Genomic DNA, 14,884 nt, shown 5'->3' with positions numbered 1-14,884 from the left:
TCCCATTAAATTATACTTTAATTAGATGGTGGGATTTTAAGACACACTGAGTGTATGCCCTGCTTTTGCATCAGAAGAAATACATCTATTCCCTAATGCAGACAACAGAGTTTTATCATCATGAACAAGAAAAAGATTCATAGGACCAATGGTATTAGTATTTCATACCACTGTTGAAGTTTGAGATCTAATATATGAAAATCAGTAACAATAAGCATTTGTTGAGTGCTTAATATATATCAGATACATTTCTGAGTACTTTATTTCCATTATCATTGTTAATTCTTACAGAGATCCATTGAGACAGATACTGTTGTTACACCCTATTTACAGATGAGAAAACTCAGGTCTTAGGGAAGTTGTTACTTGTGCATGATAATACAGTGAGTGGAGCAGAAGTCAAACCTAGTTATTAAGATTTCAAACCCCACAACCTTATATACTACATTATACTTAGAAAAAGTCAAGGAAGTCATAAGGGGATTAAACATTTCATGAGGATACTAAAAAGTGTGCTATGGCTAAGGAAAGGACTTAAAACTTTTTCGAACATTTATCCAAATCTAAATAATTTGTACATCGTTTGTATGGTGGAGTGCTGAGATTTTGAACAAGCACTTGCCCAAGAACAAAAGCAGATTTTAAATTGATTTCAAACTCAATTTGGCTTTGCCTACAACACTCCTTATATGTAAGATGAATTCTACTTGAATGAGAATAAGGGGCTGGATTCTTCAATTTCATGATGGATTGGCTGTTATACCAATGGCTCATCTCATTTGCAAGTCTTTTTGTCAACTAGTAACCCAGCATGTCATGGATGGTTCCTATCAAAAGCCCATGTGAAAGAAATAATTTTTCATAACATGCCACCTACAACCTACGTTCCTCTGTGCATAAAATCATATACTAACATTGTTATATCATCAGAGGACCGCATTTGCGAGCTCATTGGTGTAGACCCCACTTCTTACCCTCGAATTGGTATCTTTAACTTGAATGCATTTTAAATGGCATGTTATTGATTTTAACCAAGAATTTTATCAAATAATAGCCAAACAAAAATAAGTTCTGCATTTGTTGAAAGTAAAAAAAATCCATTTTATAAAATTTTCACTATATTTTTAATCTAATAGATACACAAATAAACAAGATTGCTTAGATATCAGGTGCTAAAAGTTACATTCTAGATATAATATGGTTTCTTTTGGACCAACAAATTACTTGGAAGAATATTTTTGTATTTCCAAACATATTGGATATCATATTATTATTGACTATTAGTTTCATTACACTGTGATCAATGAATGAATTTAGTATTATCCAAGAACTTTAATACCCATTTTCTTACAGCCAAATACTAAATATTTTTTGGATGCTTAGGAAAAAAATATGCAATTCTGTAACTGTGCATATTTCAATTATGAAAGGTAAATCTTCCACATTCCTTGCTTTTTCATTTTTTTCCTATTCTGAGAGATGTGTAAAAATCTCCAAATATAACATTGGTCTTTATATATAGCTTTCAGTTTACAAAGCTACAGACCCTAGAGGAACAAATTAAATGAAACAAGAAATAATTAGAAAAAAAAAACAAATATTAGGGTCGTTTAAAATAGAGGACCAAAAGCTTGTCCTTTCAATAAATCAGAGTAGGAGACAAGGAATTATGGTAGATTGAGCGCCTTAAGGGATATAAAAACTGTATATAGTGTGTAATTCTAGATTCAATTCTAGTTTGTACAAATGATCTGTAAAAAAAGTTTTCTGGGGTTCACTGAAGAAATTTGAATATGATCAGGATTAGGTAAAATCATAATCTGCAAAGATAAAAATGAAAATAATTGAAAACAGAAATTTGAAGAACAGTAAGCATCATATATTCTCATTTTAGTCACATCTATATATTTTTAATTATAAAAATATTCTATGCATGTATGTGTATACTGACATGTGTATAATGAAAGAAATTAAAGGATATGTATTAGAGTGTTAAGATGATAATCTGATCATCTTCAGATGGTGAGACTTGTGTTGGTTTGTTGTATTTTCTAGCTACAACTGTATACATTTACTGATTCTATACTGATGAATGTGTACTAAAATGTTTGTAATTTTTTTCATAAAGATCTGTCAAGATTTGCTTTAATAGTATAAATTTGTTATAAAAGCCATATACTTATAAGTAATACATATTTCTTCAACAATTTACATATTTTCAATAACTCAATCCTTTTACCATTAATAGTGACTCTACCCCTAAAGATGTTTTTGGACTTAAGAAAATTACCAGAGAAAAACCTACACATGTTTTTTGTTAGGATGACTGGTATTTTGTCTCATCTCTTTATTTGCAACTTTTTCATGTTTTAATATTTATAAATTTTGCCAACTGTAAGTACTATAGACATGGATGTTTTCAAAATTCCATTAAGTAATGGAATCCTTGAACTGGTGAATCTGATACACTTATTGTTGTTACTACATTAAAGTTTATTTCTATGACTTTATTATGCACCTTTAATTTTCCATTTGTTCATAATAAAGTATTATTTTTCATTTTTATGACCTCATTTGTATAAGCTAAAGAGCCCCTCCCTCTATTTTATTTTTTCTCTACCTGATACAAAATAATATACTCTTATATCCTTCTGGTTGTAAGATTTTCAATTTTGAGATCACATATAACTTGTAGTCTGAAGTTAATTATATCATTTCTTTTCACGAGAACATCATGAAAACAATTTCAAAACTGTTTAACCTCCACGATCTCCTTCTTCATTACCTAATATTCATGAACTTTTTAAAGTCTCCAAAACATAATTTTTCTTTTAGATGGCCATAATTTGCTCAGATGTACCCATATGTCACATGATTTTGTTAATCACTTTTCTAATAATCCCTCTAGTCATTTTCTTTATCTTTTTAAAAAAATGTACATTCTTTATAAAAAGGATGGCGGTGGTTGTCTATTTTTCTTTATGCCTCCTTTCCTTGAATAGTTGTTTGGTTAGATATACAATTCTGTAATGACAGTAACTTTTTAATCAGCACTTTGAAAATATTTCATTGTTTTCTGCCTTAATTGTTCCTATAGAGGAGTCTTCATCAGTATAATTATAGTCCCTAAAGAAGTAATCTCTCCTTGGGCATTTTAAGATCTTCTTTTGTCTTTATCTTTGATATTGTACAATGTATCAAAGGTAAAGCATTATTCCTGAATCTGATAATCCATATATTTCATCAATTCTGGAAAATCATCACTTATCTCTTCAAAATTTATTTTTCCTCCATTCTTTATTTTCCTTTGGAATTATGATTGAAGCATGTTAAGTTTTCTCATTCCATGTTTTGTTTTTCAAGTTCTCTTTTATTTTTTCTATCAGTGTGTATTTTTATGTTGTTCCAAGCATTTAAAAAGATTCTTTCTCAGATGGAGCTTGGTGTTTTGAATTTTTTGGAAAATATATTGTTTATGTACTTTAAGAGTTGCATATTTGAGACTTGAAGTTTTGTGACTTGTATATTTACTTGTAGTTGTCAATATAAAATTATACATCCATTCCATGCATGTATGTGTGCATGTGGGTGTTTGTGTACATATGTCTGTGTGTATGTCTGTGTTCATGTGCATCTATATGCCTGTGTATACATATGTATGTGTCTCTGTGTGCACATATGCATGTGTGTATGTTTGCATGCATACATGTATATACACATGTGTGTATGTATGCCTGTTGTATGTATGTGATGTCATCATTACCCTGGAATCCTATCAATTTGTATCCTGTTAATTCTTTGCCCAATTTTCATTTAATATTTTTGCCTTTGTCTTAAAAATATATAGTTTCATTTTGTTTTTAACAGGATCTGAAAGTCCCTTTTACAAAGGGAAGTCAATTCAGTTTTATTAAATTTTAGAATTTCTCTCATCTAAGAGTGTTTTCCATTTTTCCTTACTAACAACTTTATTTTCTGTACTTTGCTATATAACACATTATTTATTTTTATTTTTCCAATAATTTAGAATATATATGTATTTTTTATTTTTATTTTATTTTATTAAATTTGAGAGAGAAAGAGAGCAAGCTTATAGGGGAGGGGCAGAGAGAGAGGGAGAGAATCCCAAGCAGGCTCTGTGCTATTGGTGCAGAGCGTGACATGGGGCTCGAATTCACAAATGGTGAGATCACAATCGGAGCAGAAATTAAGAGTTGGATGCTTAATCAACTGAGCTATTCAGGTGCCCCTAAAAATACATATTTTAAAGTATTTTTTAAAAACCAATTCTTGGGTGGATATGCAATTTGCCATGGTGTTTATCTTCTGTCAAATCTTAGACAATTTTGGGCCTTCGCTTATTTCTTTAGCTATCTATTAGGTAAGAGTATCATCATAGACCATCCTGTTTATCTCTGGTCCTTGCTCAATTTCAGCTTTCATTAAATATTCAGACTCTGAAATTCTAGATTTTTGAGCCTCTCATTTCTATATATTGTGTTTCCCTTTTCTTTACCTATTTTTCTATTTCATCCTTAATGCTTATTGTTTCATACCTTTTGGCTAATATGAAACTAAAAACACAAACTGATTTATAATATTTGATGCAAACTTTTATTTTGATACAAGCACACAGTTGGGCCTTGAACAATGTGGGTTTGAACTGTACAGGTCCACTTACATGCTGATACTTTTTCAATAAATACAGTAATGTAAGTGTATTTTCTCTTCCTTTTGATTTTCTTAATAACATTTTTTCTCTAGCTTACTTTATTGTAAGAATGCAGTATATAATACATATACCATAGAGAATATGTGTTAACTGACTCTATGTGTTAACTAAGTCTTACAGTCAACAGTAAACTTTTAGTAGTTAAGTTTTGGAGAAACTAAAGTTATATGTGAATTTTCAACTGCATGGGGGGCAGTGTGCTTAACCCTGGCGTTTTTCAAGGGTCTACTGTACTTATCTTTGTCAGTTACCCAAGTGACATCAAAATATTTTTTTCTGGAAAATACTATTACTGCTATACTTAGTGGTTTAAATTACCACAAGTTTAGAGGCTTAAAGCAACACAAATTCTGTATGTCACATTTCTAGAAGTTAGAACTCCAGTATCGGTCTCAGGGAGGTAATATATAGATGTCAACCCAGGAGCATGTTCCTTCTCAAGGCTTCAGGAATGACTGCTTTCTTGCCTTCTCCAACTTCTAGAGATTTCCCACCTTCCTTGGCCCCTGGCTTTACATCACTCCAACTTTTGCTTCTGTTGTGACATCAACCTTTGATACTCTTCTTACTTCCCTGTTAGAATGACCTTTGTGAGTACATCGGGCCCACCTGGATAATCCTGAATAATCTCTTTTGTCACAATCCGTAATTTACTAACATCTACAAAATCTCTTTTGCCATGTAAACTAACATATCTCAGATTCCAGGAATTAGGACATGGACATTTTGGAGAGGGAGCCTATTTATTATTCAGCCTACCACAACTCACACATATATTTTAGTGGCCTTCCTTCCATCTTTCCTTCCTTTTTCCTTTCCTTCTTCCTTTCTTTTTCTATTCTTCAATTTATTCCATTTAGCCCAAAATTTATTTTTCTCATTTCTCATTCTTCTACCTAGAGATTTTCCACTTTTCATACCCTGTTTTTTTTTTTTTTTTTTTAATGAAGATGACAAATTTAATAGGTGGTGTCCTTTCTTTCACGGTGGTCTCATCATTTTAGATTTTGTTATTCTGAAAGTAAGCTTTCATGTGTTCCTGCTCAAAACCATGTTCTTGAAGAATATCATATATCACACAGGTACGAAAACACAGGAATTGCTTCGTGGCTGACTTCTCAAATGAAATGCATTTGCAGTAACCTCGTTTTACCCTCACTCAATCAGGCTAATAGGGCTAATTATCTCTTTCCTGAGGGCAGGAAATTAGAGCCTGCTCCCAGGTTCACAGTTTTTGCTACATCACCTAGTTGCACTTTCAGGAGTCTCTCTGTATTGATAATTTTTGCTGGCCAACCTCCTCCATTTTAGGGTAGAAGTTTAATTTTAAATTACATCATTATTGATTGCAAATCACAATTTCTACCTGTTCACTTCAAAATTCGGCGGGGCCGGGGGGAAGCAGCACAAACTGATCCCCACACTCAATTTCCTGGAGGATACCTTGCTGAACTTCATCACAAATTCTCTCATATCCTTATGCAAAACATTTACATAAGAACTTTGGGGAATTCTAATGATCTTGTTTCTTTAAGTTTAAAATTTGAGGCACAAAATAAATATTTTAAAACTTTCCAGCTGTTGGTAACAACAGCAAACATGCTTTCAGGGAGCCCGGAACAGTGAGGTTTGGCTCTATAATTTCTTTAACAAAACATCCCAATTAAAAGGACAATCCCATAAGGAATTGGAGTTTTTCTACAAGTTACTGTTGATCCTCACAAGGATTAAGCCAAGTGGAGGATGCAAGAGGAATTACAGAAGTCACGGAAGAAGAAGGGATTGCTTTGAACTGTCTGTACTTCCTACTGTCTCTCCTGAGTTACTGTCAGGGCTCAGCTACCACCCTAACGAGTAGAACATCCCCTTGGAGTTCCCCAGGAGACTCTAAGGCAAGAGGGAAAAATTTTATGTAACAGGATGCACCTAGGGAGGGCTAACACTGCACTTCCCTCCCAATAGAGGTTTCCTTGACTACCGCAAAGAATGCTTCCCATTTCTGGTGGTTTCCAAAATGGCTGCTTCCCCCTTATCTATTATTGAAGGGAAATCAAAGCAATTCTATACGGAAATATCTGATTTTAGGACTCAAAACTTTCCTACATTAGCCATGAAAGCTATATGGTAGAAGCTGCTTATATCTTATTTTATGATTTAAACACTTACATGAATGAGTTGAAATGAGATGACTATTTAAAGAAAATTCCCTTAGCTTAAATATATATTTACATTTATATTTCTGCATTTACGTATGGAAATAGAACAAGCCATCAGGCTGTGTATTCTTTGGAGCTATTTATGACCACTTCTGAGCTTGTCCATTTGTCCAAATACTGATTCCTACCAAGGGTAACGCTTTTTAAGATTTGAATGATGCATTCAAGATAAGAAAAACAGGAGGAAGGAAGAGAAATTGAAATCAGTTTAGAGGAGTATCAGTGAAAAGAGGTTTTGGGTCAATAAATTACAAAGGCCTTAGGACCAAATATATATGATCCTGTTAATTTCTTACAGCCAACGAAACACCATTTGACAAAGTAGGTGAACCATATCTGTTGCACACTCATATAGTTAGTGCCCTAAAATGGCTGTTTCTATCATGTTTTAAGAGTGAACAGTTTTAAGTCATAATCCAGAACAGTATTATGTATAAGAAGCGTCAATTCCATTAGTTTTCTTCTATTAATTTTTTATTTACCTTTTTGGATTGCTAACATGTACACTAAGGACAAGGACAAGGATTGTCTAAGTAAGTATAATCCAAATAAAGAAGTGAAAGAATAAGAAAAGGGGTATTATTTGAAATGTGTTAAGATAATTGACTGGTAAATGAATAGCACTTGGATGAGTGAGGATGCATTTTAAACTAATCACAGCAGAAATAATTTTCCTAAAGGCCTTTTTGAAGAATATCTACTATGCTGTCCTACACACCCTCCTTGTAATCTTTTTTTAAAATGTTATTTATTTTCTTGAGAGAGAGAGAGAGAGAGAGCGAGGGAGGGGCAGAGAGAGAGAGAAAAGCAGAATCCGAAGCAGGCTCCAGGCTCTGAGCAGAAAGTCCGACGTGGGTCTCGAGCCCACAAGCTGTGAGATCATGACCTGAGCCGAAGTCAGAAGCTTAACTGACTGAGCCACCCAGGTGCTCCTATCCTCCCTGTGATCTTAGTCAACCTCCTTTTCCTGAAGTTTTTAGTTCAAGCACTTTTTGTTTTCAAGAAGTCTTTTCAATCATTGCAGCCATTACCTGTTTATCTCTCAAGATAACTGTTCTATCTCTTTCATGTTTGTACTCCCCATGACGGGGCACACTATAAGTTCTTAATTATATTTCATAACAAATGCATCAATACTCAAGAAAGGAAAAAAAGTAAGCATGAATGTTGCATGCAGAAGAGGGGCATTATTAAGCCAAGAGTATAGAGATGTTCAAAAAATCCAATTAGGCAGTATTTATTAAGACTCTATTCATGACCAAAGCATAGAGATTCTCGATTAAAACAGATGTATGGATTGGATTATATTAAGATTGCATGGATATAAAAAGCAGACAGTTAAAACTTCTGTTTTGCGCTATCCCAGGGGCTGTGATTTTACATTTTGGTTCCACTAGATTGTGAGTCATTTGGAGTGAGAAGAAAGAGCACATAAGTCAAATGGAGAGCCCCATCCATCCTGGATATTTTATAGGACCTTCGGCACCTCTGCTCCATTTATTTTCACTCCTTCCAGTAAGAGATATAGTCCCTTAGGTTTGGGTAAATGATATGACCTCATTTCTTAGAATCTTCTGCCTTGAATCACTGTCTTTTATTGTCATTGGGTCAGTTCTAGAGGATTAGTGGAGGCTTTCCTACGATGGTCTGTATTGGACATTTGACTTACAAAACTAGGTCCTGAGTTTCAGATCCACAATTTCTACCTTAATGACTTGATTAAGTTAGTTTAACTTTCTTAGCTTAAGTTACTGTCCTTTGAAAGTAAGGCTAATAATATATACCTCATAAAGGTAAATGAGAGGATAAAGGACAAGTATATAAACTTTCAAAGTTATTTCTCAAGTAAATAGAAAAGTAAGGTATTATGTAGTTTATCAGAATTGTCCTTTTTATTCCTTAAATAAAGCAGAGCACATCCTCATGTCTTTATACCAAGCCATCCTGACCTCCTCCCCATACTTCAGCCAACAATTGGGCTCTAGCCTCAGGATGTCTGTTTTTGCTATTCTACCTGGAGGGCTCTTGTCTGACCTATTCCTATGGCTGCCTCCCTCACTGCCTTAAGGTCTGTGATCATATTTTACCTCATCAGAGAGATCGTCTCAGTACCCTACATAAAACAGTACTCCTAATATTTTGCTATTCCCTCTACCATGCTTTATTTTTCTTCAGAACATTTATCACTATCCACCTCTATCTCAATAAATTTATACCCCTCGAGAGTAGGGACCTTATTTATCGCTTAACCTCTGGTACCTAAAATAATGCCTGATATATATAAACCTTCCAAAAGAAATATATGTTGAATAAGTAAATACATGAATGTTCTCTAATATATTAGTGAAGGATATAAGCTTTATGAAGTGTGACTTTGTGTAGCTCCACAACTTTTCAATTTATAAAGATGAAGACAAATCTTCTAAGCCCCAAGTTTCTTTCCCAATAAAAATCTAACATTACCTCTAAGGTTGTCCTGAGTTGGCCCATGGTTGTCTAATCGAATACAATTGTTTATGCTTCAGCCACAGTAATCTCTTCAAAATGAAAACATAATTAAGTCACTATTTTAAAAAAGTCTTGTAATGACTTGCTTAGGATAAAGCACATTATTGCTTTAATGACATTCTTAGGACAAAGTTCAAGATCCTTAATTTGGTCTTGCCCAATTTAGAACCTGCTATCTTACAAACCTCAACATGTGTCATCCCTGTGTTTCAGTCTTGATGGTCTTTTTTCAGGCCTCAAATAGTATCATGGTCCATCTTGACTTCAGAACTGCATTCAACTTGCCCTCCACACTTCCTCCCTCAGTTTGTAATGTATGCTTTTGCACTCCAAACTCCTCTTCCTCCCTGCAGTCTCAGTTGAAATGCAAGCCTTCTATATGTCTGTTTGCCTATCAATTTATCTATTCATTCTATGTTGATAGATAGGATATTTCCACTACTCAACAAGGTTTGAACTATGAAATGGCAATTTCCTATGACTTCATCTGGGATGTCTGTTTTTCTTTGCTATACTTTAAACTCGACAAGGAGAAGGTCATGCCTTCTATCTACTATTATACCCTCAAAGCTACTTAGTTTCCTACGAATATTCTTTAATGTGCTGTCATGTGGTAGGAATTACCATTATTGTGGAAATGATATTTGTTGATTGTTTCACTGCAACATTAATTATTTTGTAAAGTGGAATCTATGACTACATGAAACTCATGAGTGATAGTGAATTACTTAGAGAAGGGAAAGGTCAAGAAAGAAAAATAAGAAGGAGGAGTTCAAGGAACAAGGAAAGACAAACTGGAGAGAGGACAACACAAGAACTGGGATGAAAATAAAAATGAGGGAAGGAGCAAGAGAGCAAAAGGAGATGAAGGGAAGGGACATAGAAATGTTCATGTTGCAGTAACTTGGATGCTTTCAGGTCTGCCAATGAAGGAGTAAGAGTATTTCATTGTCAGTGATTTAGACAGTCTCATTTTCAATACATATGTGGTTTGTTTTTTTGGTCTTGGTTTTAATCCCTTAGCTTAAGTGTACTGATCATAACTAATTTCTTTTTCAAATACCTCTTCTTTTCATAAATTTCTACTTCTTTAATTTGTTAATTCTAATTCTTCATCATATATTTCTGCTTTATTATTTACACTTTCTTTCTGTTGCTTGTATTACCCATTCCTCTTGATTTTTTTCCTATCAGTCATGATGTTTTCATTTCAAACACTATTTCTCATCTTCTAATTTTGAAGATTTTGCTTATATTTAAATTACTGATGTATGACTTTTATAAAAATCTCAGTATCTCATCCACAAATGTCTTAAGACAACTAGGCAGATTATTAAGCAAACAAGTCAGATTATTCCTGGTTTTAAAAAGATGAAATCTCAAATATTAACGACCATATCACAAGCAAACAAAAAATACATATTGCTATTTTGCAGAAGCATCATAAAAGGGCAAGGGTAAAGTAATTGTATTTCATGATTATTATCAGGAATTGTAGCAATTCCTATGAAGAAAATTTTAAGGTTGATTATTCAATAAGATGAATTTAAAAAACATAATTTCAAATTATCTTGAAAAAATAACCCATGAAGAATGTAATTAATGCATAATTTTATATGGTATTGTTGAAGAATCTACTGAGGATTTTGTATTTTATATTTTGTTTTGTCTTGCATTGAATGATATAGAAGGAATAAATATCCCCAGTGTTGGAGTTCATCAACTTCTAATAAGGGAGCCTTTGAAGCTGAAGTAACAAAGAAAATAGAAATCAAAGTGACAGTGATTGGGATCGGTCTTACCATCCAGATCATTCTCAGGAGTCTCTCCTGTATACCAGTTGGAAGGTGGTCCAGTGCCATTGACTGTCATGGCTGACACTTGGAAACTATACTGACTTCCTTTCTCCAGTCCTATAAGAGAATGTTCCAGAAAGGGGAAAAAAAGTTATTGAATAAAAAGAATTTCTAGCTTATTTTCAAGAGTTTTCAAAACAGTAGACATCTTTACATGGTTTGTGATTGTTGTGGTGATTATTATTTTGGCCAAAAGGGCAGAAATAGTACAGCAAGAAATCAAGTTATTTTTCACATATTCTCATTTATTTTTTCCTAGTTTATAAAAATGTATCCCTGAAAATAGCTTCAGGGCAGATGCAGAATATAAAATATGAACGATGAAGAAATAATCAAAAATAGCAAGGATCATTTTTTCTCACAGTCTAGAAGAGGCCTGTCTATAAATCAAGAACAGTCATCCTAAAAATTTATGTCTCCATCATTTATTCAAGGTCAGTGATTATGTTTTCTTTGAGCCAAGAAAGAAGAATCCAAAGCCACTGCACTTAAGCAGAAAATACTAGGCCTTTTATCACAAGGCATACTTTATTTTGCATCACTGTCCATACTAGAAGCATGAAGAAAGTCTATCTCCATGATAACTTGGGCATATAATATTGTACATCAGGGCTTATTTTTTAGAGAGCACACAGAATACAGGTTGATGAGAGATGGCCCATGGATCATTAGTGTGATATGTATAAATTTTTATGTAAGTAATAGTCCTTTTAGCTAAATCTCAAGCAGCTTATTACCATGACAAATTATTGTAAAACAAATTACACTTGCTAAAAAACCATGTGACTTTCTTCAGACAATGAGGACTTGGCTTAAACTGACAAGTCCTTAAATCTCCAAAGTTGAACAACTCTGGTAAATTTAAATTACAATCTATATTTTGTTAATCTAAAATGGCACAAATATTTGGTAACAAGAAAAATTCATAAAGAAAATAAACTATTGGAGAAATGATGCTTATCATGTACACAGTTACAAATTTGTATATTTTTGCATAGGCAGATGAGTAAATCTTGGTCTTTAGGGGAATTCTAATTTATTATTAATTGGAGACAATGTTTTAAGTGATGGTTAGATGGACTTGTTAACGTCCATAGCGGTTACCTTCAATAAATTATACTATTAGAGAAGACAATTTGATAAATTCACCCACACAAAAGTATCTATGACACAAAATGCTGTCTCTTTAAGAGGCTTCTAATTTTATAAGATAGACTAGAAGCTCCATAAAGAAATAGACTAGGATTGTTAGAACTGTTGCTGTTTTTGTTATTACTGGTATTTTATCTATATACCCATAGATTCCATTACACTGCCTGACACATGGAATGCACACACACAAAGCAGCTGTTGAAAGATCCGCTAAGGAAGCACTTAACATACCCAAAAATACTAGGTTAAAATATAATATCTAACATCATTAGGAAGGCAGCAAATGGATGCTTTTGAACAAAAGGCCTTTGTCACGGCTCAATAGGTTTGTGCTCACTTTGATTTGTCCCTTAGTTCACATGATGTTGATCTGAATTTGTTAACATTTTGCACCTTTTCATAGGCACCATTGTTAATTACTAAGGCAAAGGGATTGTGGATTGATTATAGTTTCCAGGACATTGAAAATAATAGGGAGACAATTCTGGGAACAAATGCTTACCTAATCATTGTACCTCATGGCTCTCATAGTGGTCTTATCTGACATAGTTTTAGACCATCAAGAATATATTCTTTTATATTAAGTAAAATTTAATTTTATTTTTCTTTGAAAAGGATGGGCAATTGTATTAATACCATCTCCACCAGTGATTAGGAATACCATCTGTAATGATCAGTTTTATTCAACTTGGTTAGACTGAAGTCCTCAGTTTTCAAACACTAATTTAAGGCGTTATATTATAGATGTGACTAAAGTCCATATTCAGTTGATTTTAAGCAAAGGATATTATCTTAGATAATTGGGGAGGGGGCAGATTCAAACCAGTGAAAGTTCTTAAGAGCAGAAGTAAGGCTTCCCTGAAGAAGAAATTTCATCCGCAGACAGCAACTTTAGCCCGAGAATTTCAGCCTGCCTTTCTTATGGCCTGCTCTGTGGATTTGGAATGGCCTAGCCAGGCATCACAATCACTTAAGTCAATTCCTTGTAATAAACGCCTTAGTACACATCTCCACAGGTTCTGATTCTCTGGTTGAACCCTGAATGACCTGCCATCTTATCATATGCAATGTTTTGACGTATAAATGAAAATCTTTTTTGAATGCCCTATATTCTGTTCCATTCATTTGACTTTAAATCAAGTTACTTTTTGTGTGCAGAATATATCAATTTTTAGTAGGAATTTATTAAATCATCTCACTAGAAAGTAGATATGAGTAGTAAAATACCTCACTAGAAGAGAGAAAGATTTCTTTATAATTTTGCCAAATTTTTATTTACATATATTGCATTGAGGATCTGTCAATATCACTAATTCAGTCTTGAGTAAAACAAAAACCTACTAACAGTTCTTTGAAGTGAAATTGTAGGTCAATTTAGAGACCATTCATTAAGTATTTCCCCACTGGAGTCTTGCCTAACCAGCCTAACCTACTGATCAAAATACCTCTTCCAAGGAGGGAAGATGAGCTATTTATGTGATCCTCTCTGATATCCAGTGAAGGTTTAATATGCTGTATACATTACTGCCCAGGTCCCTTTGAAAATCCTGCCTAATTTCTTTGAACTATTATATTTTAGTTTAAATGTTTTTTAATTTGAATTTTATTCTAAAATAGAGCTGTGGAATCTTTCTCATTAGAAACACCTAAGAAATTCTAGATTAAGTATAAAAAAGTTTAAATATATACATATAATCCCAATATCAAAAAGGATCTTAATTAATGTCTATTCAAATGACCCATCTAGAGCTATTTGGATATACATCTAACAAAGTGATCCTGTAAATAAAGCAGGAATACCTTTGGCATGAGAAGTTCACCAAGGGAGGGAATGTACTCAACCGTTTCTCTTGTTGGAAAAGTTCTTCCTTAGATTGCACTGATCTGCTTTACTACAGTATTATCTACAAATAAGCCCTAGTTTTACATTGTAGGGCTAAACCAAAACTAAATCCCCTTTTAAAATATCTTTATCCAAGTCTTCTGATTCTGTCTTCTGAAACCTTTACCAACGGAATTAAACCTCGACCCTCTTCTATGTCTAGATAAGTGTAGGAAGTGGTGAGAAGTAGAATGAGACATTTCAGCTTTTCAGAGAGACATTCCATGTATGACCTTCAGAAATCTAGGTTGCAAGTTTAGCTGGGCAAGTTTAGATGTACTGAAAGCTCTTTTAATTGCCATTTCCCATATAAGTTAGGTACTAATACCTGCTTTTCCATCTTATAATGTTCTTTTGAGAATCAAATGCCAGACTGCTTTTAGAATAGTTTATATAATTAAGCATTTAATAGATAACATTTGCAAATTGTTTTCTGACTTGATTTTCACACACTCTATGATTTTGCCATAAATACATTATTACTCCCACTTCAGAGATAAGGATAATAAGGTTGACATAAATTAAGCCAAGTGACTAT

The 14,884-nt window shown here is 33.4% G+C and overlaps 1 protein-coding gene across 2 annotated transcripts in view; it reads right to left on the bottom strand.

Annotated features, from left to right (window-relative positions):
- Nucleotides 1-14,884, bottom strand: part of DCC (DCC netrin 1 receptor) — a 1,130,837-nt gene that overhangs the window by 178,819 nt on the left and 937,134 nt on the right. For both annotated transcript variants that reach the window (XM_027068985.2, XM_027068988.2), the window contains exon 14: nucleotides 11,259-11,369. In XM_027068985.2, coding sequence (XP_026924786.1) covers nucleotides 11,259-11,369 — 111 coding nt within the window. The remainder of the gene's footprint in view (nucleotides 1-11,258; nucleotides 11,370-14,884) is intronic.

The sequence above is a fragment of the Acinonyx jubatus genome, chromosome D3 (assembly GCF_027475565.1).
Source record: "Acinonyx jubatus isolate Ajub_Pintada_27869175 chromosome D3, VMU_Ajub_asm_v1.0, whole genome shotgun sequence".
NCBI lineage: Eukaryota > Metazoa > Chordata > Mammalia > Carnivora > Felidae > Acinonyx > Acinonyx jubatus.
Note: the sequence above shows the minus strand (reverse complement) of the source record. Positions and strands in the feature narration are given on the sequence as shown.